General features: G+C 41.3%; 1 protein-coding gene across 1 annotated transcript in view; it reads left to right on the forward strand.

Annotated features, from left to right (window-relative positions):
• Window positions 1–26,694, forward strand: part of LOC129835970 (cadherin-23-like) — a 717,892-nt gene that overhangs the window by 397,592 nt on the left and 293,606 nt on the right. Inside the window, exon 10 of the mRNA XM_055901677.1 lies at window positions 25,462–25,574. Within this exon, the coding sequence (XP_055757652.1) occupies window positions 25,462–25,574 (113 nt within the window). The remainder of the gene's footprint in view (window positions 1–25,461; window positions 25,575–26,694) is intronic.

A 26,694-nucleotide genomic window follows, 5' to 3' on the forward strand; every position in this document is an offset into this window, starting at 1 on the left:
TTGAGCTCACTTGTGTGCAAACCGTTTTTTTTGCCGACGTTTACTTATAGTAGTCATATTCAACAGGTTATAGTAGTCATATTCAACAGGAGTTGCACGTTCGTAAATTCCTCCGTTATTTTGCGATCTGGCACACTCAGACGAGAGTGCTCTGAAATCGCTGTAGATAGCCAGAGTGAATTTACGAAAACACCCAAATATTGTTAGCCATCTAGGTGTCCCTGTGATACAGTCTACTCAATGGGGAGCGCATGAACGGCGACAACACCCGGACAGTGTCTTCTTTAGCTGTCACAACCCTGTGACAAAGGCTGTGTGAGTTGGTGCACTCGGCTCTCAGCTGCGCGACATACGTCCGTGTCCGTATGACCTCTCAACAACATTGTTCCACAATGTTAAAGTATTAGCTAAACCCGTTCACTTTACTCGTAGTATGCAAAGAAAGGAAAATGTTGTGAGTCTGTTTAAATAATCTGTGGTACTGCGTGGGCTATAGCAATTTTTATTAGTTAGCTAGGGTTTGAAATAGGTGTATCTAGCTGTCTTATTTGTGTTTGTTCAATGCCTCAAATGATTTTATAAACTATATTAGATATATGGCTGTACAGATACCTGGTTCAAATCAACCCAAGACGACGAACCCTGAAGATTGGACAAAATGCATGAGAAGGTGGCCCAGAGGAAACTAGCTGTTCTCAACCCCTACATTGCACAATTCTTCCAACAGCTCACTGAGTTTGATTGAAGACCTCTAGTGAGGTAGGTACACACACACCCCAGCTTAATATGTCCCTTGTCACTTATCTTTTTACCTACAGAGTAACAGCCCTGGTGCTCTCTGGCTACTGTTATATATATATATTTTCATTCTTGTCCTAGGGGTGAGAAGAGGTGACCCAGAACTGAGGAGGATTGTTTCTGAGCCCCATGAGGAACACCTTAAGCTGCGTTGACTTCTCTCTCCTGGATGCTCTCCTACCCAAACTGTCCTGTTGTGTGTTTCACCGCCTTTAAACCCGCTTTCTCCGGATAGAGTTGCCCCTGATCATAGATCTAGGATTGTACCCAATCCCAATGTTAACTCCATCTCCATCTCTCTCTTTGCCTCTCTCTCTCACCCACATCCCACACACAAGAGGCACACAATATTGTTTTTAAATGAGTGTTGTAATGATGCTCTTATTTTGTGTTAATTAACGGTTGTTACTTCTATTGTCAATTATGCTGTTCATTTGTTGTTCATGTTGTTACCAATTTTAATAAATGTATTTTATGTACAAATGTGTTCTTTTTCTTACATTTAGATTTCAAGGATACTTTTTACCGTACATTGACAGCAGGGATGCTGTCATATGTTTTACAGTATTAAAAAGTCATGAATTAGATAGTGTGTCTAGTCCCTGTGGTAGAGGGAAATCATAAGATATAGTGCTGTACTAAGCCCTTATGGAGCTGGAGCTTGTAGGCTTGATCAAGTCACTATCAGTTAAATAGATCATGGATAGTGAAGGATGATGATGCAGCGCCCGGATAATAAGGTAGGAGGATGAGGCGGGGAGGTGGGAGGATGATGCAATTTGGTGTGTGGTGTGTGTATATTTGTGTGTGTGTGTTTCCACATGTTCGTGTGCTTGCGTGCGCATAAGTGTGTGTGTGCGCGCCTGTGTGCTTTTGTAAGACTTCTACGTCTCATATCCTCGAGTGTCCTCAGAGGGTGTGACTTAGTCCTGTGGGACTCGTCTCATTAGTTCAGTAATTAAGATAAACAAGGTTTTAATTGCAGAGATGATTTATGTTAATGATCTGGAGACCTGGATCAGGATATCCTCCCTCTCCCTCTCTCTCTCCATCAGAGGGGTAATCTGGGATTTGATGCATACAATAGATTGTGACGCTCTGTGAGTTCTGGATCTTTTGTTGATGGGTGCGTGTGTGCATGAGTGTGTGTTTGGGGGGGGGCTAAGAAAGAGGTTGGGTGTGTTCGAGCAGTAAGGGTAACGAAGCCGACTGGAGACGAAAGTCGGCGATTGATGTCGGGAACGTGCATCTGCGACAGATGACTGTGGTGGTTTTCAAACAGCAGGCTCACATCAACATGCAAGTGTCAAAATAGCTGCTATTGTTAATAAAAGTTTTCTATATAAAATGTTTTATTTATTTATTTCCCCTTTATTTAACCAGGTAGGCAAGTTGAGAACAAGTACTCATTTACAATTGCGACCTGGCCAAGATAAAGCAAAGCAGTTCGACACATACAACAACACAGAGTTACACATGGAGTAAAACAAACATACAGTCAATAATACAGTAGAAAAATAAGTCTATATACAATGTGAGCAAATGAGGTGAGATAAGGGAGGTGAAGGCAAAAAATGGCCATGGTGGCGAAGTAAATACAATATAGCAAGTAAAACACTGGAATGGTAGATTTGCAGTGGAAGAATGTGCAAAGTAGAAATAGAAATAATGGGGTGCAAAGGAGAAAAATAAATATGTAAATACAGTAGGGGAAGAGGTAGTTGTTTGGGCTAAATTATAGATGGGCTATGTACAGGTGCAGTAATCTATGAGCTGCTCTGACAGCTGGTGCTTAAAGCTAGTGAGGGAGATAAGTGTTTCCAGTTTCAGAGATTTTTGTAGTTCGTTCCAGTCATTGGCAGCAGAGAACTGGAAGGAGAGGCGGCCAAAGAGGAATTGGTTTTGGGGGTGACCAGAGAGATATGCCTGCTGGTGACCAGCGAGCTGAGATAAGGGGAGACACTACCTAGCAGGGTCTTGTCTTGTCTTGGCGATGAGTATGAAGCGAGGGCCAGCCAACGAGAGCGTACAGGTCACAGTGGTCGGTAGTATATGGCGCTTTGGTGACAAAATGGATGGCACTGTGATAGACTGCATCCAATTTATTGAGTAGGGTATTGGAGGCTATTTTGTAAATGACATCGCCGAAGTCGGGGATCGGTAGGATGGTCAATTTTACGAGGGTATGTTTGGCAGCATGAGTGAAGGATGCTTTGTTGCGAAATAGGAAGCCGATTCTAGATTTTACTTTGGATTGGAGATGTTTGATGTGAGTCTGAAAGGAGAGTTTACAGTCTAACCAGACACCTAGGTATTTGTAGTTGTCCACATATTCTAAGTCAGAACCGTCCAGAGTAGTGATGCTGGACGGACGGGCAGGTGCAGGCAGCGATCAGTTGAAGAGCATGCATTTAGTTTTACTTGTGTTTAAGAGCAGTTGGAGGCCACGGAAGGAGAGTTGTATGGCATTGAAGCTCGTCTGGAGGGTTGTTAACACAGTGTCCAAAGAAGGTCCAGAAGTATACAGAATGGTGTCTAAATACATTTCTCGAAACCCCCATATCACACACTCGCAAATTAAAAACATAACGTGTGTACAATTAATTGGTTAGAGAGAGGTCTCAAATATCACTTTAATTTGCATCCCCCCTGTAGCTTTAGAATCGCAGCAAAGTTGGTTTCCGTTTCAATCACGTCTTTGGTCACGTTCACTTGGGCCAACCAAAAACACCCTAATGATTGGTTGACAAATAGTGCCTCCCACAATGCAGGTGATGGCTGCATGGTGCAGTTGTTGATAAGCAACTGCAGCGACTTGAAGGAGACTTCATCAAAAACTGCGTGACCTTTGATCAAATAGTTTCTGTAAAGTTCACGGCAGTCGACAATCTTTTTCCTCGTAATGCAACACAGTTTAAAAGGTAGTGACCAACGATGTCCACCGACTATACGGAATTGACTCGATCGAACGTTCTCGTTATGTTAACAGTGACTACCCAGTGCCCACTCCCTGACCCCATGACCCTCTGAAACTCACTTCTGCTCCTGCTGTTGATTTGACATTACCCATACTGTAAAAAAAAGCCAACTTAACCAATATCTTAAAGGGATAGTCCACCCCTAACCACGAATTCCTATTATTGATGTCACGAATCCCCCCTGGTACTGCTGTTCTATCCGTCCACCAGTTCCGGAGGTCTACCCCACCGGCCTCTAGGCGACACTGAACTATCTCATTACGCACACCTGGTTCCCATTCCCCCTAATTAGTAATTGTATATATGTGCCCTCTGTTCACCATTGTCTTTCGATTATTGTTCCCATGTCCGTTGGTCGTGTGAGTACCTGTGCTTTGTTGTTTCGGCTTTTGTGCTGCTTGTATTGTGCACTTGTTATTACCTGTCTCATCCCGTGTAATGTTTATTACGGGTCTCGTCCCGTGTATTTATTAGAGGTTTAACCTCGCTATTTTGTTTGGGTTACATCCCTGTGTTTTTGTATACGTGTTTGTTTTGGGCTTAATCCTTTTCTGTCTTTTCATGGCATGTTGTATTTTTGGGTGGAGTATTGAAACCCTCTGTTTGTAGCGGGTGTCGTCGTCGGATGAGGAAGAATCGGAGCAAAGCGCAGCATGGTAAGTGTCCATGACTTTTATTGAACTGAACACTGAACAAAATAACATAGTGCAAAAATGAAACCGAAACAGTCCTGTCAGGTGCAGAAAACATTAAACAGAAAACAACTACCCACAAAACACAGGTGGGAAAAGTGCTACCTAAGTATGATTCCCAATCAGAGACAACGATACTGTCCCTGATTGAGAACCATACCCGGCCAAAACAAAGAAATACAAAACATAAAAAAAATAACATAGAATGCCCACCCCAAATCACACCCTGACCAAACCAAAATAGAGACATAAAAAGTGTGACACTATTACGTATACCTGCGCCTGTCTCCAATAATGTATACACCGTGACAATTAACAGTGTTAAATAATTTAAAAAAATTGTGAACAAATGTTTCATTTTGTTGTAATAACAAGATTGGTAGAAATGTGAAAATTGTTTCGGGAAATCTGTTGCAGCTCAAGTCTACTACACATCCCACAATGCAATGTTCTCTGTCACCCTGGGCTGACTGGCTGACTAGCTAGGTAGCTAGCTAGAAAATATAGCTACACACAGTAATACCAAAGTCAATATCAGCATGCCTCACTTGCACAAATGCCAAGCCCATGTATAGATGATCAACAAACAATCAGCAGCATCTCAACTATATATCAGTTGCAATTGAACAGCATATTTGTCATTCGAGTTATAATGACACTGGATGAGACCCAGGTGCAGAAACAGGAGGCAGATAGTTAGAGTCTCTGATATTTATTAATAGACAAGGGGTAGGCAAGAGGCAAGTTGAGGACAGGCAGAAGTTCGTAAACCGGATCAGAGTCAAATAGGTACAGGACGGCAGACTCAAGGTCAGGGCAAGCCGAATGGTATGGGCAGGCGGGCTCAGGGTCAGGGCAGGCAGCAATGGTCAGAACCGGGAGGACTAGAAAACAGGGACTAGAAAAACAGGAGTATGGAAAAACAAGGTAGGCTTGACGAGACAAGACGAACTGGCAACAGACAAACAGAAAACACCGGTATAAATACACAGGGGATAATGGGGACAAATGGGAGACACCTGGTAGGGACTGGAGACAAGTACAAGACAGGTGAAACAGATGAGGTTGTGACACTAGTAATTATATGTAGATATGCTTTAGGACTATCCAAATAAAGTGAAATACAAGTTGAGCTTAGATGATGGTCTACAGACTATCTACTTCACATTCAAATATGTATCAACTGATGAACATGTTTAGTGCATTCAGTAACCCTCTAGTAACCCTCTGTCCCAATGCATATCTGCAATCTAAATAAAGCGAAACACTGTTAAGTTAATATGCATAGTTTTTAGGTTATTTATTCGCACCAAAGGAAATAAGTGAAAGACAAAACAGTACAGATAAAAAATAATGTGTAAAAACGGTTTGCAGGTGAGGTTGGACGCCCAAAAGGGCTTATTTGAAAACTACACCACAAATATAAGTACAAAAAAAAGTTGGTTGGTTCAATCAGTTAAACAAAGCATATTCATTATAATTGTACATGATATACTCAGTATACAAGAAAAAAAAAAGTTTGATAATGTGTGTGTGTGTGTATGGGGGTGTGAGAGTTAGGCTACAGTGGTTCTTCCTTTAAAAGTTTCTAGCTTATGCTGTGACCGTTAGTGGTAGATGGTGGCATACTGTCATTGCACAACACTATCACAAGGGGGAGTTTGAATGCTGCTCAATCGGTAGTCTAATCTGTGGCACACATTGACTATCTGTTTGTGAAATTGACAGCTGTGCCATATAGATTGCAAATGAGTTGGGAAGAGATTTTCGATGTACCGATTCCATGGCACATGGATTATGAATTGACACGCAATTTTACGTTCCTCCCGAAAGCCCTAATATTAAAAACGCATTCTCTGTCGCCCACACACACTTTAAATATTTGGATAAAACAGCATTTAAAGGCTGACATGGTTGATTTTAATACTTCTGACAGCCAAAAATCTAACACCACCCATAACCTTCGGACTTTTAAATATTCCCAGAAGGCATGGCGCCGGAGGGTAGGGCTGCCGTCTTATCGGCTCTTAATTTCCAGCTGCCAAAGAGAAAACTGGGAAGTGGTCAGAAATGTCAGTATAAAGTATAGCTGTATTAGCAACATTGTTCAAATAATTTGTAAAACATATTATCAATAAGGGTGGCAGCTCTGGGCTTATAGATAAAGTATTCAAAAATCTAATGTCAGTGAGTGGTTCCCACTTTTAAATAAATGTGTGTTGTGATCACCCAATAGAAAACAAATGTTATATTAATTATTAATCAAATCCAAGGTTGATGCAAGGATATCAATGAAACTAACGTCAAAATCAAGGGCAATAGATGCATCCAATTAATCAAATCAAATTTTATTCGTCACATGCGCCGAATACATGTGTAGACCTTACAATGAAATGCTTACTTACAAGCCCTTAACCAACGATGCAGTTTCAGAAAATACCTAAAAAAATACAAATGAAGACAAAAGTAAGAGATAAGAAAAACAAATAATTAAAGAGCAGCAGTGAATAACAATAGTGGGGCTGTATACAGGGGGTACTGGTACTGAGTCAATGTGTCAGTGTGCGGGGGGAACGGTGCCGAAGTAATTGAGATAATGATGTACATGCAGGTAGGGTTGATAAAGTAGCTATGCATAGATAATAACAGAGTAGTAGCAGCATGGGAGGGTGCAAATAGTCTGGGTGGCCATTTGATTAGCTGTTCAGGAGTCTTATGGCTTGTGGGTAGAAGCTGTTTAGAAGCCTCTTGGACCTAGACTTGGCGATCCGGTATCGCTTGTCGTGCAGTAGCAGAGAGAACAGTCTATGACTAGGGTGGCTGGAGTCGTTGACGATTTTTAGGGCCTTCCTCTGACACAGCCTGGTTTAGAGGTCCTGGATGGCAGGCAGGAAGCTTGCCCCTGGTGATGTACTAGGCCATATGCACAACCCTCTGTAGTGCCTTGCGGTCGGAGGCAGAGCAGTTGCGAACAGGGAGAACAGGAATGGACTGAGCACGCACCCCTGAAGGGCCCCCGTGTTGAGGATCAGCGTGGTGGATGTGTTGTTACCTACCCTTACCACCTGGGGGCGGCCTGTCAGGTAGTCTAGGATCCAGTTGCCAGAGGGGAGCTGTTTAGTCCCAGGATCCTTAGCTTAGTGATGAGTTTTAATGGCACTATGGTGTTGAACGCTGAGCTCTAGTCAATGAATAGCATTCTCACATAGATGTTCCTTTTGTCAAGGTGGGAAAGGGCAGTGTGGAGTGCAATAGAGATTGCATCATCTGTGGATCTGTTGGTGCTGTATGGAAATTGGAGTGGGTCTAGGGTTTCTGGGATAATGGTGTTGATGTGAACCATAACCAGCCTTTCAAAGCATTTCATGGCTACAGACGTGAGTGCTATGGGTCGGTAGTCATTTAGACAGGTTACCTTAGTGTTCTTGGGCACAGGGACTATGGTGGTCTGCTTGAAACATGTTGGTATTACAGACTCAGACAGGGACATGTTGAAAATGTCAGTGAAGACACTTGCCAGTTGGTCAGCACATGCTCGGAGTACACATCCTGGTAATCCGTCTGGCCCAGCGGCCTTGTGAATGTTGACCTATTTGAAGGTCTTACTCACATCGGCTGCGGAGAGCGTGATCACACAGTCATCCGGAACGGTTGATGCTCTGATGCATGTTTCAGTGTAACTTGCCTCGAAGCGAGCATAGAAGTTATTTAGCTCGTCTTGTAGGCTCGTGTCAGTGGGCAGCTCTCGGCTGTGCTTCCCTTTGTAGTCTGTAATAGTTTGCAAGCCATGCCACATCCGACGAGAGTCGGAGCCGGTGTAGTACGATTTGATCTTAGTCCTGTATTGAAGCTTTGCCTGTTTGATGGTTCGTCGGAGGGCATAGCGGGATTTCTTATAAGCTTCCGGGTTAGGTTCACGCTCCTTGAAAGCGGCAGCTCTATCCTTTAGCTCAGTGCGAATGTTGCCTGTAATCCATGGCTTCTGTTTGGGGTATGTACGTACAGTCACTGTGGGGATGACGTCCTTGATCCACTTATTGATAAAGCCAGTGACTGATATGGTGTACTCCTCAATTACCACTTTTTACTACCAAAAAATGAACAGGTGAGAACTTTTATGAATAGAGATTAAACATTAATGTTATCTGATGTAAGTGCGAGGTCCTCTACTACAAATATTTTAAAATATTTATGAACAAAAATACACACTTCTCCTCCAACTCCTAATGTTCTACAGTGGTGAACAGTATTATAAGGAGATATCATAAAGCATGGTTGTCTCTTCAGTCAACCATGTTTCTGAAAGGGCAACAATGGGCAACAATAGGTGACTGAGAGAAAACAGATAATGAACAAGGTGGTCATGATTTTTAGGAAGACTGCGAACGTTCCGAATGAAAGGTAGAAAATAAGCTTCTCTTGGAATTGGATAAACTGCTATACAGGTTGTTAGATTGCTTAACATTATATGATAGACTTATTTCTAGGAAATTTCAGGAAATTTGAAGCTGGATCAACACATTGTGTGTATTGTTTTTTATTATTTTATTGCTTGGTATTACTGTACTGTTGGAGCTAGAAACACAAGCATTTTGCTCCACCTGCGATAACATCTGCAAATCTGTGTACGCTACCAATAAACTGTGATTTAGTTTGATACTGTTTATATTTAGGTGCCAGAACTTTCACCCTGATTCTTATGCAAAGTACAGCACACATTACCTCAGCCCAAGTCCTGGAATCAGTCCCCCCTGGCTCCTCTCGTCCCTCAAAGCCTATGTCCCAGAGCCAGAAAGACAGACAGACAGACATGCATGACAGACACACATCCATGATCAAACAGGCTTGGTCAGGGGGATGCACAGTACATCACAGTGATGATCTCTGGGACTGCCAGTCTTGCCAGTCTGAATGCCCAGATGAGGCCCATGCAGCCAGCCCCACACACTCAGCTGTCTCAACTTCTGTGGCTGTAGGTGTAGTAATCTTATGGAGCCCTGAAAAGATCTGGGCAAATGTTCAGCTGCGCTTGTATGTACAGTATTGAGCACCACAGGCAAAAACTCAACCTTTCTCTTACTATATCTCTCTCGTGCACAGATACTGACAGAACTAATCCATATCTTAAGCGTCTCTCTCAACATTCCAACTAGAATAGTAAGAGTTAAGGGTTTGAGTATGTATTATGATTTTAAAATGCAATGATTTCAAACACAAGACTCCCATTTTCTTATACTGTATGAATAAGTTTGTCCGAGGCTAGAGGCTGATAAAACGCAAATGTGTATTTGCATATAGCATCTGTAGCCAAACCCAAGCAGGTGTTTGACCCTGTGACCGGAGACTGAGGGGTGGAACTGAACCTTTCACCTCCTCCCATCAGAGTGTGTGTGGATGCGTGTGTGTGCGTGAGTGTGCGTGTGTGTTTGTGTGTGTGTGTGTGTGTGTTTGTATGCATGTTTGTAGGAGACAGACAATGGTAGATTGGGGGGGGGGGGGGGGGGGGGGGCTGGCCTTGTCGTACACCTGCCCCAGCACACAGGTCAGCCCGGCACAGCCACAACATTTCCCGCCTGGACGCAGAGATAAGCAAGTAAAGGCGATTATTTCCCACCATCCTCCTTCTCTCATCTCTACACATATCTCTATCCCTCAGTGTGACTAGATACTCTGATTCCCTTTTCTTCAGGCTTGGGTCTGTAACTCTGTATCAGCTACAAGCTGTAACATTGGCTAAGGCTAATACCTGCTTATTTTATAGGGAGCTCTGAAGTCTGCCTGGGGGATTTCTGTAGGTTTTTCAGTTAGCCACTTTGGGGCTAACTGCGCTCAGACTGGGTGCTTCCTGTAATCTCTCTGAGGAGAGTATGTGTAGTTCACTGGGGGTCCATCCCAAAGGGCACTCTATTTCCTATTTAGTGCACTTCTTTTGACCAGGGCCCATAGAGTGCCATTTGGTACACAGATAAATCTAAGCCCTGTTATGACTCTATTCAACTATGAATAAAATAATAAGTGTGCCCTCCATCTCTATCTAATAGCAATACAGATATTATACATATTATGTTACAGTAATAGAGAAGCCATACTTATCGGTTAGTCTGTCTGTTAGAAGGTCATATACACACTACATAATAAATACAATGTCTGGGGACTGTCACCAACGCACACACTATCCTCAATGCATATGCCTATCAATACTGTAAGTGTGAGTGTGTGTTACTTTTTCGTCTGTTATTTAATTCAGCAGCAGCTTGAAAAACAAAGGAGAAATCTGTTTGAAATCCAGACATAGGTTGGTTCAAAGTCTTACAATGCACTACAACATGCTCCTTTCAAAGCCGGAATCCTACACACAGAGAAAGTACAAAGACTACAAGAATCAAAGACGGAAATACAAGTTGAAATGTAGAACAGAGAAATTAGGTTTGAGATACTTTCCCACTATAACTTAAAAAAAGACTTTCTCAAGAATACAAGAAAGGGGTCAACCAAATGGATCAAGGTGGGGAGGAAAGGGAAACAATTCCAGTTGAGTAATCTTCTGTAGAGTGGCTAGTGAACACACAGATGTGACTGTAACTTGTGCTGTTCACACACTACTAGTGTACATCCCAAATGCCCCCCTCTTCCCTGGTCAAAAGTAGTGCCCTATATAGGGAATAGAGTGCCATTTGGGACGCTGCTCTCCACTTATCTCCTTTCTTATCCACATTGTTATTACTGTATCGTCTTGATTATTTCATTCTCTCGCTATTTTTTTACAATAACTTCGAAAATACATTTTTAACAAACCGACTCATCATAGTAGCCAAGCCCATAGGCCTTTATTTTTTGATAAGGTTTGTATTACCTACAGTGGCCAAATATCTTATCAAAATTGTGCACATGAATCCACTTTACAAGGGGTGTAGAGCCTAACTGGCATACATAAGTAGCTTCAAGTTTGGGGAAGATAATTTTCACCACGAAAAATGCACCTTTATAATAAAGACATAACATGCATAATCGCATTGCTGCGCTTATAATGTGAAGAAATAGCCTAATAGTTTAGTTAAGCTAAATGTTCTGATCTGTTGCGTCAGCCACATTGCATAAAAAGTGTTGTGATGCTAGTGGTTGTATTCATTTGGGATCTATCGCATCCCACAAATGTTTGGAATATGTATTTCTTGCACAGCACAGAATAGGTTGACTTTCGTACTAAGGGGGAGAGTAGATTGACATAGGCTAGTGCTTTTGCTGTTCGTTAGGCCTACTCATCTTGTTGGCTGATGAAAAGTAAATGTGGACAGTTCTTCCAATATCGTCAATATGCACCTTGGAATTAGATAAGGACGTGCGCGATTGCGTCCCCGATGTCTCTGTCTTCACTTGTAGCCTATGAGAAAGACCCAATAATTCCATGGAATTCTAAGCAATTCTTTTCTGCTAAATGAACTAGTGTAGCCCAAAGCCAATTTGCATAGCCAGATCAGGAGCTCACATAAGGACAACTCAGAGTATGCTATTCTGTTCTCCTGGAAGCCAGGAGATTCTAAATGTATTTGTGTTAATTAACGGTCACTTACCGTGAGACCGACAGTTATTTGCTTGACCGCCACAGCCCTAGTCAGAACCTTGTTAAAACATTGTGAAAACTTCTCTCCTTGGCGTCGTCGTATTGATTAAAATGTGAGAACTCTTGCTGCATGCGGTCCTCCAAAGCTCATTGCTGTGAGTGTCATTGGCTACGCCCTGAATCACACAAGATTGCATAGTGCCCAACTTTTGTGTGTGACAAAGTGGTGCGCTAAATAGGGAATAGGGTGTAATTTGGGACGCAAAATACTTTTAATGTCATCACCTTGCCACGCACTTGATTGAACTCGACAGATTGTTCTGTTTCCTGTTCTCAAAGCACACCCCCCCCCCCAAAAAAAAAATGACACATGTACAGTATGTCCTCCACTTTTGTGATTCAATGCACTGTCTCCTATTTCTTTCGCTCGCTCTTTCTCTTGCTCATAGCAAACAGATGTTGAGAATTTCAATAGCTCTTCTCTCAGCAGTGAATGCTGCCTTGCTTGTCTGCAGCACATATCAAGTCAATGAGACTTGCCCTATATATGTAACAGTAACATAGCCTACTATATGGATATGTTACAGTATCGCAATCCTACCTATTAACCCCTATGTCAGTTCTATCCAAATAGGGATTTAACATGAGACCCAACCAAGGCTGTAGTATTGGTAATCGGCAACAAGATCACTGGTGTATTCCAACAATTCCACTACAAGTAATCACACACTAACTTCCCTATTTGCATTTGAAAACGGGAAATGTACACACCAGCGTGTGTGTGTGTGTTTGGTTTTACCATCCTTGTGAAGACCAGAAGTTCTCACAAGGATAGTAAAACAAGGAAATTGCGGAAAAGTGGGGACATTTCACTGGTCCCCACAAGGAAAAAGGCTATTTTAGGCTTAGGAGTAAGGTTTAAGGTTAGGGTTACAATTAGGGTTAGGGGTTAGGTTTAGAGTTAGGAATTAGGTTTAAGAGGATTTCTGTTTGTGCTGGTATTAATCCTTGGTTTGCACGGGCCTATTGCAACTTCCTGCTCGGGCCGCATATGTGTATGGCAAGTTGGTATGGACAGGGTGGGGGAACATGGGGCTGTTGTTTGCCTGAGGCATCAATGGAGGCCGAGAGCTCAGAGGGGTGACCAGCGACAGTTCAATGAGAGGAAGACGAGGGTTGATCAAGTGGTGAGTGTAAACAAGTAGAACAAATAACAGTAATAAAGAATGCAAGCTGGATGAATAAATGGATAGATAAATAATTGAATAAGTAAATAATATAGTAAAATATAGTAAAATAAACTATAGACAAAACAAGATGGGGCAAAATAAATAAATAATTTCTTCCTGAACTTCTTTGTGTTGGTGGCCCCTCTGGCTCTACTAATTGGGCCCCCACCGAACACTAAATTAGAGTGTGTGTGTGTGTGTAGCATGCTTCTTGAGAAACAATGCATTTCTTATTTTCCAGTCCACTACAGTTGGTAATGTGAGAGCTTCATAGTATCAACCCCTGTCACTGTGCTCCACAGCCCACACACTCTGACACACACACACACACACACACACACACACACACACACACACACACACACACACACACACACACACACACACACACACACACACACACACACACACACACACACACTTTCCATTCCACATGCAAATAGAAAGTAATTGGGAGTTGGAATACATCAGGTGTGTGAACATGTTTTTAGGGGGATGTGTGTATTTGAGTCTGTGTGTCTGTGCGCTTCTGAATGAGCAGCATTCTGTGTGTATGTGTGAGTGCCTGTCTGCCCGCCTGCATACGTGCCTGTCTGCGATTGTGTGTGTGTGTGTGTGTGTGTGTGTGTGTGTGTGTCTGCCTGCCTGCCTGCCTGCCTGCCTGTGTGTGTGTGTGTGTGTGTCTGTCTGTCTGTCTGCCTGCCTGCCTGCCTGCGTGTGTGTGTGTGTGTGTGTGTGTGTGTGCGTGCCTGCCTGCCTGCCTACATGTGACACTGCCTCTTCCCCCTCCAGAGGTCCAATCTCAATGTCATTGCGAATGGGAGAAGAGGAGCACTCTTTTTGTCACAACAGCAATTAGAAAATAAATATATTTTTCTTAATGAGACCCAGGAGGCAATCTGTATAATTTCAATCTGTCTCTTTGGCCAACCTTTGCAGGCTGCGAAGCCGCGGAGAAAGGCATCTGCGAAACCTGAGGCAGTCAAAGTCAAAACCCTCTCTACACGGTGCTGCAAACCCAGCTAATCTGCCTTCCACCGAGAGAGATGGCCACTTGCTAACCCCAAACCCTACCCTAAAATATCAATATTGGTGCCTACCACTAATCTCTGTTTACTCTCCCACCCCCAGCACACACGCTCTCTCTCTGCTGTGACTTCATTTTGAGTAGGGTGACTGACTATAGACTCTAGCAGTCCCAGTCCCTCTCTCCCTCCTCTCCCGCTTCTCTCTCCACCTCTTGCCCTCAATCCAGCGTAATTACCCACAGGGCAAACCTCCTCCTCCTCCTTCTCGCAGACTGCCTCTTCTCCCCAGCAAACCAGGAACATTCCTCGAACATTAGCTAAGATTTCCCTTATGTTGTAGTTTGGGTTTTACCTGATATTAGGATAGCATTTAGGATAATAACATTTTCAACAACAAAAAATGCATTAAATATCTTTGAAATGTTCTCCTAACATTCACAAAAATGTTGTGCAGAATATCTGTAATAACCACCACAGAACATTCCCCAAAAGTTCTCATTAGGTTTCCAAGTAATGTACCAATACAATGTACCAGTAATGTTTTCCCAGCAAACCAAAATTGACTTTCCCAGCAAACCAACATTTCCAGAACATTCATTATGTTGCGGCAAATGTTCTCATAACACAAATGCTGTCCAGTCGTGCTGACGATTATACAATGTTTGTATAGAACATCTGCCTGATGTTGCAAGAATGTTCCAAGAACACATTTTTTCTGTTCTTTAAATGTTTAATTAGGTTTTGGGAATAGACTGGTGGGAACATTGTGGGGACATCATAAAAGATATGTTCCCAAAACCCCAAAAACTGTCCAGTTGTGCAGATGATTCACAAATGTTATACCCCTAAGACATGCTAACCAATCACCTTTACGACTGTAACTAAGGCTGGAAAGTCAGTACAATCAAACTAGCAAGGGTAATGATCACAAGTCAGTCATAACGTTGCTAATGGACTAGTGCGGACACAAGGCCTGCAGGCTGAATAGGACACAAGTGAGCATAAATGAGTCAACAGTCAACAGAGCCATCTACTTTATGAACATCATGCAAAGGAGAAACATGTAGGCCTATTACAGCAACATTTGAGCAGTAGCCTAGACTAGCTACTCAGCTACAATACATTTTGAGTTTACCAGACAGCAATGCTGTATTCAACCGCAACATTGAACCATGCAGTGCAAAGAAAAATGTAAAATTCTTTGAAGTTGAAATGTTGCAACAAACCTCTAACCTACGTTTTTGTTGTTTGTAGTTAAGGACTTTTTGATTAGGGTCGCAGCATATTTCGCACATCTGCAAGCGCAGCAGCAAAGGATGGACAAATATTATTTGTCTTTTCATTTGTTGTAATTTGTCAAAATTAGATATACAGCATCAGTTGCAATTTGTCAAAATTAGATATACAGCATCAGTTGCAGTCGGAAGTTTACATACACCTTAGCCAAATACATTTAAACTCAGTTTTTCACAATTCCTGACATTTAATCCTGGTAAAATGTCCCTCTCTTACGTCAGTTAGGATCACCACTTTATTTTAAGAATGTGAAATGTTAGAATAATAGTAGAGAGAATGATATATTTCAGCTTTACTTTATTTCAGAATTTTACATACACTCAATTAGAATTTGGTAGCATTGGCTTTAAGTTGTTTAACTTGGGTCAAACGTTTCGATTAGCCTTCCACAAGCTTCCCACAATAAGTTGGGGGAATTTTGGCCCATTCCTCCTGACAGAGCTGGTGTAACTGAGTCAGGTTTGTAGGCCTGCTTGCTCGCACATGCTTTTTCAGTTCTGCCCACACATTTTCTATTGGATTGAGGTCAGGGCTTTGTGATGGCCACTCCAATACCTTGACTTTGTTGTCACAACTTTTTGAAGTATGCTTGGGGTCATTGTCCATTTGGAAGACCCATTTGCGACCAAGCTTTAACTTCCTGACTGATGTCTTGAGAAGTTGCTTCAATATATCCACATAATTTTCCAGTCTCATGACGCCATCTATTTTGTGAAGTGCACCAGTCCCTCCTGCAGCAATGCACCTCCACAACATGATGCTGCCACCCCCGTGCTTCACGGTTGGGATGGTGTTCTTCGGCTTGCAAGCATCCTTTTTCCTCCAAACATAACGATGGTCATTATGGCCAAACAGTTCTATGTGTGTTTAATCAGACCAGAGGACATTTCTCAAAATCTTTTTTCCCATGTGCATTTGCAAACCGTAGTCTGGCTTTTTTATGGCAGTTTTGGAGCAGTGGCTTCTTCCTTGCTGAGCGGCCTTTCAGGCTATGTCGATATAGGACTCGTTTGACTGTGGATACAGATACTTTTGTACCTGTTTCCTCCAGCATCTTCATAAGGTCCTTAGAAGTTGTTCTGGGATTGATTGGCACTTTTCGAAGCTTGATGTCTATACTTGCGTACTATTGTTTGTACAGATGAACGTGGTACCTTCAGGCTTTTGGAAATTGTTCCCAAGGATGAACCAGACTTGTGGAGGCCTACAATTATTTTTCTGAGGTCTTGGCTGATTTCTTTTGATTTTCCCTTGATTTCAAGCAAAGATGCACTGAGTTTGAAGGTAGGCCTTGAAATACATTGTCACGACTTCCGCCGAAGTTGGTCCCTCTCCTTATTCGGGCGGCGTTCGGCGGTCGAAGTCACCGACCTTCTAGTTATCGCTGATCCACTTTTAATTTTCCATTGGTTTTGTCTTGTCTTCCATCACACCTGGCTCCAATTCCATCAATTACTTGTTGTGTATTTAACCCTCTATTCCCCCTCATGTCCTTGTCGGTAATTGTTTCGTGTAGTGCTTATGCACAGTATTTACCATATTTTTTTTACCCATTTATTGTATTGTTCTGTTGACGGTGGTTTATGGATATTAATCGACACCGTTGTAATTCAGTTTTCACCTTCAATTGACTCAAATGATGTCATTTAGCCTATCAGAAGCTTCTAAGCCATGATATCATTTTCTGGAATTTCCCAAGCTGTTTAAAGGCACAGTCAACTTAGTGTGTGTAAACTTTTGATCTACTGGAATTGTGATACAGTGAATTATAAGTGAAATAATCTGTAAACAATTGTTGGAAAAATGACTTGTGTCATGCACAAAGTAGATGTCCTAGCCAACTTGCCAAAACTATAGTTTGTTAACAAGAAATTTGTGGAGTGGTTGAAAGACGAGTATTAAAATTTCTAACCTAAGTGTTTGTAAACATCCGATATACATCCGATGTACATAATTGGACATTATAAAAGGCCATATTTTTTCTACAAAACAATTGCCAGTTTGGGTCGCAGTTGCAAGTGTTTTTGTAAAAAGAATAAGGCTATGTCTAGCACGAGAATTTGTTGTATTTATTTAACATGGCCCGTGCGCTGATTGAATTTGACATCTCTGGTCTAGCTTATCTCTTTGTGTAGCTAGCTATGTATTTAGCTAGCTAAAAACACAGAGCCTAACATTAGCTAGCTAGCTAGCTGCTGGGAGGATGTCATGTCATTGTGTGGGTGAGTGACTGACGTTTTTCCCTCATATTTTTTTTCGGTGGTTACAGCTAGAGATGCATGTGTCATTAGGTTAGCTAGCAAGAAATGTGAATCGTATTGCTAGCTAGCTATGCTGAACTTGAATGACTGTTATCCACAGTTAGCATATCTTTTTAAATCCTTAACAATTAACCTCTCTGGTAGCGTCCCACCTCGACAACAGCCAGTGAAATTGCAGGGCGCCAAATTCAAAACAACAGAAATCCCATAATTAAAATTCTTCAAACATACAAGTATTATTCACCATTTTAAAGATACACTTCTTGTAAATCTAACCACAGTGTCCGATTTCAAAAAGGCTTTACTGTGAAAGCACCCCATGCGATTATGTTAGGTCAGCACCTAGTCACAGAAAACCATACAGCCATTTTTCCAGCCAAAGAGAGGAGTCACAAAAAGCAGAAATAGAGATAAAATGTATCACTAACCTTTGATGATCATCATCAGATGGCACTCATAGGACTTCATGTTACACAATACATGTATGTTTTGTTCGATAAAGTTCATATTTATATCCAAAAATCTCAGTTTACATTGGCGCGTTATATTCAGTAGTTCCAAAACATCTGGTGGTTTTGCAGAGAGCCACATCAATTTACAGAAATACTCATCATAAACTTTGATGAAAGATACAAGTGTTATGCATAGAATTAAAGATAAACTTCTCCTTAATGCAACCGCTTTGTCAGATTTCAAAAAAGCTTTACCGAAAAAGCACCCCATGCAATAATCTGAGTACAGCACTCAGACAACAAAGCAAGCCATACAGATATACACCATGTTGTGGAGTCAACAAAGTCAGAAATAGCATTATAAATATTCACTTACCTTTGATTATCTTCATCAGAATGCCCTCCCAGGGATCCCAGTTCGACAATAAATGTTTTATTTGTTCGATAAAGTCCATCATTTATGGTCAAATACCTCCTTTTTGTCCCAGGCAGGTCCAGGCAAAAGTTCAGACGAAAAGTCATATTACAGTTTGTAGAAACATGTCAAACGATGTATAGAATCAATCTTTAGGATGTTTTTAACATAAATCTTCAATAATGTTTCAACCGGAGAAATCCTTTGTCTGTAGAAATGCAATGGAACGCAGCTAACTCTCACGTGAGCGCGCGTGACCAGCTCATGCCACTCTGGCAGACCTCTGACTCATTCAGATCCCATTCCCCCCTCCTTCACAGTAGAAGCATCAAAAAAGGTTCTAAAGACTGTTGACATCTAGTGTAAGTCTTAGGAAGTGCAATATGACCCCATTTCCACTGTATCTTCGATAGGCAAAGAGTTGAAAAACTACAAACCTCAGATTTCCCACTTCCTGGTTGGATTTTTTCTCAGGTTTTTGCCTGCCATATGAGTTCTGTTATACTCACAGACATCATTCAAACAGTTTTATAAACTTCAGAGTGTTTTCTATCCAAATCTACTAATAATATGAATATTCTAGCTTTTAGGACTGAGTAGCAGGCAGTTTACTCTGGGCACCTTTTTATCCAAGCTACTCAATACTGCCCCCCTGTCCCAAAGAAGTTATTGAAAGATAATTGCATTCCTTTTAAAGTTTAACGAGGTCATTGGCCCGCTGAACACAGACATGATCTGGCATAATGGAACAGCCCTTTTCTACTGTTACAAATAAAAAACCCTCCTGAGGAAATCCTCTTCAGACCGAGCATACATCGATGGAGACAGGGGGGGCACATGTTGAGTTTAGACCACAAAAACGTCAGTATAAGCTAAGGTTGTAATGGTTGTTGAATACCTAACCATACCACGTGGAGCATTGGCTACACGGCTGGAAATGGTTAAACTCTGAGACTATCGATCCTTACCGAATAAGAAGAAATCATAGATAATAATTACTAGTCTGCAGCGAGAAATTATGTCAACCTGGGATGCGATGACCGACAACTGCCGGAATATCTATCTATGAGAACATTTCTGAATGGTACTCTGTAGTATCCATTCTAACCACCTAAGACTTCAAGAAAGCAGAGAGAGAGACGCTCAGATGAACTGACTCTCCGCAGACTGACAATTCCAACAGAGATCACGACGACACACTAGGTGTAAATATAAATTGATTGCAATTATTCCCGAAAGAGTGAGCGTTCATGTGCAAAGGATTAGCATTTCAATTAATATAATTATCAACTGTGTAGTGACTCCTTTTGTCTTTCCCGCCCTTTTCAGCCCACACCCACTTCCCTTTGTCCACCAAGCTGTCATATCCGCTTAGCCCACTAGGGAACCTCCCCTATCATTTCCTTGTAACCATATCTACTGTTTGTGTGTTTATGCATTTCTGTGATTATTTAGTTAGTTAGTAAATCAATGATTAAGACAATTGGTGTATGGATGATTCATAGTGAAGGCTGGGTTCGTGCAGATAACCAACAATTTATGACGTTTGGAATGAGACTAACGTGAGTTAACCTGTTTGGGCTGCAAGGGGCAGTATTGAGTAGCCAGATAAAATGTGCCCATTTCAAACGGCCTCGTACTCAATTCTTGCTCGTACAATATGCATATTATTATTACTATTGGATAGAAAACACTCTCTAGTTTCTAAAACCGTTTGAATTATTTCTCTGAGTGAAACAGAACTCGTTCTGCAGCACATTTCCTGACCAGGAAGTGGAAAGTCTGAAATCGATGCTCTGTTCTTCTTCCTGCCTATAAATGGGCACAAGACTTATTAGTATACATGCACGTCATACACCTTCCTCTGGGTGTCAAGAGGCTGTGAGAGAAGAAATGAGTTGGTTATCTTGGTCTGAGATGGAACACATCATTTTAGAATGACGTGTCCACCATTTTCGGTACTCTGAAGAGCGCGAGCTGGACAGTCGGATTGCCTTTTGTTTAGCTGCCGTTATAGGCGACTACAATCTTCCTGCTTTGATTTTATTTGATACATGTCACCATATCATCGTAAAGTATGTTTTTTCAATATGGTTTCATCAGATTATTGAAATTTTTTCGGGAGTTTTGCCGTGTTCCGTTCTCTTCCGTTTGTTGACATGGAGAGTGTCGTGCTACCCGGCTAGCGCGCTTGCTAAATGAAGAGGGAAGTGTCCGTTCTGAATCCAAACAACGACTGTTCTGGACAAAGGACACCTTGTCCAACATTCTGATGAAAGATCAGCAAAAGTAAGACCCAATTTATGATGTTATTTCATATATCTGTCGTAGTCGCCGGCGCCCAAGTGTTTCTGGCTATTGTGCTAAGCTAATATAACTCTACATTTTTTTTCCGCTGTAAAACACTTAACCTGTCTAGGATCAGCGTGGCGCTAGCGGCACACCCCCCCCCCCCCACTGAAAAACCAGTGCCGCGAAATTCAAAAAAAATATTTTTTAAAAATATTTAACTTTCACACATTAAAGTCCAATACAGCTAATGAAAGACACAGATCTTGTGAATCCAGTCAACATGTCCGATTTTTAAAATGTTTTACAGGGAAGACACAATATGTAAAGATGTACATCTATTACCTAAAAACACATTAGCATAATCCACCATCTTTTATTTGTCCACCAACACCAGTAGCCATCACCAATTCGGCTAAACTAAGATATTTATAGCCCCTAACCAAGAAAAAAACTCATCAGATGACAGTCTGATAACATATTTATGGTATGGGATAGGTTTTGTTAGAAAAAAGTGCATATTTCAGGTAGATGGCATAGGTTACAATTGCACCCACCGTCACAAATGGAATAGAAAAACTACATTGAGCAACGTGTTTACCTACTTACTAATCATCAAACATTTCGTAAAAATACACAGCATACACGAATCGAAAGACACAGATCCTGTGAATACAGACAATATTTCAGATTTTCTAAGTGTCTTACAGCGAAAACACAATAAATCGTTATATTAGCATAGCACATAGCACATAGCAGCCCAGCATTGATTCTAGCCAAAGTGAGCGATAACGTCAACATCGCCAAAAATATATTAATTTTTTCACTAACCTTCTCAGAATTCTTCAGATGACACTCCTGTAACATCATATTACACAATGCATATAGAGTTTGATCGAAAACGTTTATATTTAGCCACCAAAACCATGGTTAGACAATGTGAAATGTAACTCAGCTGGTCAGAATATGTCCTTGCGCCACTTAGACAGTGATCTACTCTTATACATAAATACTCATAAACGTGACTAAAAAATATAGGGTGGACAGGGATTGATAGACAATTTAATTCTTAATACAATTGCGGAATTACATTTTTTAATTTATCCTTACTTTTCAATACAGTTTGCGCCAAGCGAAGCTACGTCAAAAAACATGGCGTCCTAAGCCACTAAAATGTTTCGACAGAAACACGATTTATCATAATAAAAATGTCCTACCTTGAGCTGTTCTTCCATCAGTATCTTGGGCAAAGGATCCTTTCTTGGGAGTAATCGTCTTTTGGTGGAAAGCTGTCCTCTTGCCATGTGGAAATGCCAACTGCGTTCGGGATGAACTGAAAAGCGTGCCCAACTATTCACATCGTTTCAAAAATAAATGTCTCAAAATCGCACTAAACGGATATAAATTGCTATAAAACGCTTTAAATTAACTACCTTATGATGTTTTTAACTCCTATAACGAGTGAAAAGATGACCTGAGAAATATAACAGGCTAAACTAACGCTTGGAACAGGAGGGGGTCGGTGTCCTCCACGCGCGTTACGCAGCAAGAAAAGACTTGCTAGCTACAGGGTTTTTTCATTTGTAGGGCCTGTGAACGCGCAATCGACCCCATTGGAATCGTCATCACGTAAAGGCATCCAGGGGAAGACGTAAGAAGTGTCCGTATAGTCATAGCAATAACAGTGCCCTTTTAACTGACTTCAGAACAGTGGCCAACATTTCTGAAATCTGACTCCATGTCAGGGAAATTGCTGTAGAATGGGCTCTGTTCCACTTAGAGACAAAATTTCAACTCCTATAGAAACTATAGACTGTTTTCTATTCAATAATAATAATAATATGCATATTGTACGATCAAGGATTTTGTGGGAAGCCGTTTCAAAAATTACCCAATTAGCATAAATAGTCTCAACAGCGCCCCCATCCCCAACAGGTTAATAAATCAGAAATATTGTCTGGAATGACAAGATGCCTGTCTTTCATTTGCTGTACACTATGTATTTTTCAGAAATGTTTTATGATGAGTAATTAGGTATTTGACGTTGGTGTCTGTAAGTTTTATGGCTGCTTTCGGTGCAATTTCTGACTGTAGCTGCAATGTAAACTATGATTTATACCTGAAATATGCACATTTTTCTAACAAAACATATGCTATACAATAAATATGTTATCAGACTGTCATCTGATGAAGTTGTTTCTTGGTTAGTGGCTATTTATATCTTTATTTGGTCGAATTTGTGATAGCGACTGATGGACTAAAAAACTGTTGGAGTAAAAAAAGTGGTGTCTTTTGCTAACGTGGTTAGCTAATAGATTTACATATTGTGTCTTCCCTGTAAAACATTTTAAAAATCGGACATGTGGGCTGGATTCACAAGATGTTTATCTTTCATATGCTGTATTGGACTTGTTAATGTGTGAAAGTTAAATATTTCTAAAAAATATATTTTTAATTTCGCGCCCTGCACTTGAAGTGGCTGTTGTCATATTGTGGCCGGCCTCGGGCTTGCAGACAGAAGATTAAATAACTTTAAATTAGAGTAGACATTTTTCACAGCACAGGTAGCATGCACAAAACCAACCTAACTAACGAATAACCGACCAAACTAACCAAGAAACAACTTCATCAGATGACAGTCTTATAACATGTTATTCAATAAATCTATGTCTTGTTCGAAAAATGTGCATATTTGAGCTATAAATCAGTTTTACATTGCAGCTACCATCACAGCTACCGTCACAAATAGCACCGAAGCAGCCAGAGTAATTATACACCAACGTCAAATACCCAAATACTCATCATAAAACATTTCTGGAAAATACATGGTGTACAGCAAATGAAAGACAGGTATCTTGTGATTCCAGCCAATATTTCCGACTTCTTAAGTGTTTTACAGCGAAAACACAATGAAGCATTATTTTAGCTTACCACAATAGCCAGAAACACAAGCCATTTACCAGCAGCAAATGTTAGCGATCGTAACAAACCAGCATCATAAAATGGGTCCTACTTTTGATGATCTTCCATCAGAATGTTGTACAAGGGATCCTTTGTCCAGAACAATCGTTGTTTGGATTTAGAATGTCCTCTTCTCCAGTCAATTAGCACAGAAAGCTAGCAAAGTAGCGCGAAGCTCTCCTTCCTGAACAAAGGCAGACAAAGCAACACGCCTAACGTCCCGAAAAAAATTCAATAATCTGATTAAACTATATTAAAAAAACATACTTTACGATGATATTGTCACATGTATCAAATAAAATCAAAGCCGGAGATATTAGTCGTCCATAACGACAGCTTATCAGAAGGCAAAACCCGGTCCCTTCACGCGCTCTCCAGAAAACAGGAAACTGGTGACACGTCATGCCGAGAGCTATTATTCGACACCAGATCAAGTTACACACTCCATTTCTTCTCTCACTGCCTGTCGACATCTAGTGGAAGACGTATGAAGTGCATCTAAACTAATAAATATCAAGGACTTTAATATGCAGGCCCTAGAACAGTGCATCGATTTCAGATTTTCCACTTCCTGTCAGGAAGTTTGCTGCAAAAGGAGTTCTGTTTTACTCACAGATATAATTCAAACGGTTTTAGAAACTAGAGAGGGTTTTCTATCCAATAGTAATAATAATATGCATATTGTATGAGCAAGAATTGAGTACGAGGCCGTTTAAATTGGGCACGATTTTCCCCCAAAGTGAAAACAGCGCCCTCTGTCCTCAACAGGTTAATTGTTTTTACTATTCAATAATGTCATTGGAATTATAAGCAAATCTTGCCTGCTAAATGAACTAATGTAGCCCACAGCCATATGGCATAGCTAGATCAGGGCCTAACGTAAGGAAGACTCAAAATATGCTATTCTGATTTTCTGGTTACATTTTCTTCATAATCATAAGGATTCTTTAGACCTGTCTAAAATAAATAATGGATTTATTGTGATGGTGTAGGCCTGGGGTACTCAGCTCTTTCCGAAGTCCGGAGCCTGCTGGTTTTATGTTCTACCTGATCATTAATTGCACACACCTGGTGTCACAGGTCTAGATCCGTCCCTTACTAGAGGGGAACAATGAAAAAATGCTGCAGATCTGGCTTCGAGGTCTAGAATTGAGTTTGAAATGTGTAAGCTATATTAAAGGTCCGCATGAGTGGCTTGTAGGCTATGCGTAGAAGACGGAGATGCTGACTGTGTTGATGTTAATTAATAGTCAATTACCATGAGTCCAGCAGTTGTTTCAATGACAATCACCAGCTGACAAAATCTTATGACCGCTACAAACCTTAGACGGAGATATGAGGATCACTGACTCTCTCTCTCCCTTTCCGCTCTCTCTCATCTCTTCCCTTATGTCTCTCTACTCTCTCTCTCTCTCTTTCTCTCCTCCCCCTCTCTCAACCTCTCATACCCCCCCTCTCTTCCATCCTTTCCCTCTCTCCCCATCTCTTCTCGTCCCTCCAGGCAATACCAACAGTATCTTTGCTCTCGACTACATCAGTGGCTCTCTGACGGTAAATGGACAGCTGGACAGAGAGAACCCCCTCTACTCATCCGGATTCACTTTCACCGTCAAGGTCTGTCTGTTTGTGTTTAGGCCTGGGAGTGATGAGAGACCTAAACTGAACATATAGCTACACCACCACTCTACATTTTATTTAGTTGTAAACCTTCCCAGTCACACGCAGTATTGCACATTTTGAATGAAGATATCCTGTATGCTGGTAAGGTATAGAATACATCATCAGTACATAATTCAAGGCATTGGGATGTGAGGTATAATCTTCCAGGTGTGCATTTCCACACCCCACCCTAAGGCTTACTATGACAGGGTCCTGCTGAGATCCTCATATTTAGAGAACAGTTCGACTTCTTTGGGAGCAACCTGGGAGGATAAAGGAATGGAAGATATTCTTAATGTTGATGGAGTCCTGCCAGGCCAATGCTTTGGAGATTATTTGCTTCTTCTCTCTCCCTCTTCATCTTTGTCTTTCTGAGCCAGATGTAGATTCCGAATATCCCTCCACTGAGCCTTGAGAAGTCTCTCTCACTCCCTCTCTCGCTTTCTCTCTCAATTTGGTGCATTCTATCATAGTGGGAGTCTTTCCTTCTCACCCCTGGCCTCTTCATCTCCTTACACTTCTCTGCTTCCTCTCCTCCTCTCCTCACCAAATGGTTCCCAGAGTTTGAGAGAGGGGGCATGAAATTAATTTTAGTGTGGCAACGGGAGAGGGGAAGAGGTGGAGGGATTTTTGGTTAAAAGCCAGTTTTCTCAGAGTGAATCGTGATGATTGCTTTCTACCAGAACCTTTAGTCTGGTTTAGACACACACATAGGTGTGCGTGTGTGAGAGTTGCACGCTGAGAGTGTTTGTATGAGTGTGTACACTCTTAGAAAAAAAGGTGCTAACTAAAACCATGAAGGGTTATTCGGCTTATCCCTGTAGAAGTACCCTTTACATTGTTCCAGGTAGAAACAGCGAACCATTTATAAACATTCTTCTAATGGCATTAGTATAATAATGCAAACAGGGAATTCCATCACATCTTTTTTGATAATATACCCCCCCCCCCCCCCACCTCACTCGTTATTCTTGATTGAAATCAACCATTTCAATAAACTAGGAGAAATTTATAGACCAAAATAAAAATGTATTTTTGTAAATTTATAATATGGAGATTTTTCTTCCCTCTTCTT

The sequence above is a fragment of the Salvelinus fontinalis genome, chromosome 37 (assembly GCF_029448725.1).
Source record: "Salvelinus fontinalis isolate EN_2023a chromosome 37, ASM2944872v1, whole genome shotgun sequence".
NCBI classification, from domain to species: domain Eukaryota; kingdom Metazoa; phylum Chordata; class Actinopteri; order Salmoniformes; family Salmonidae; genus Salvelinus; species Salvelinus fontinalis.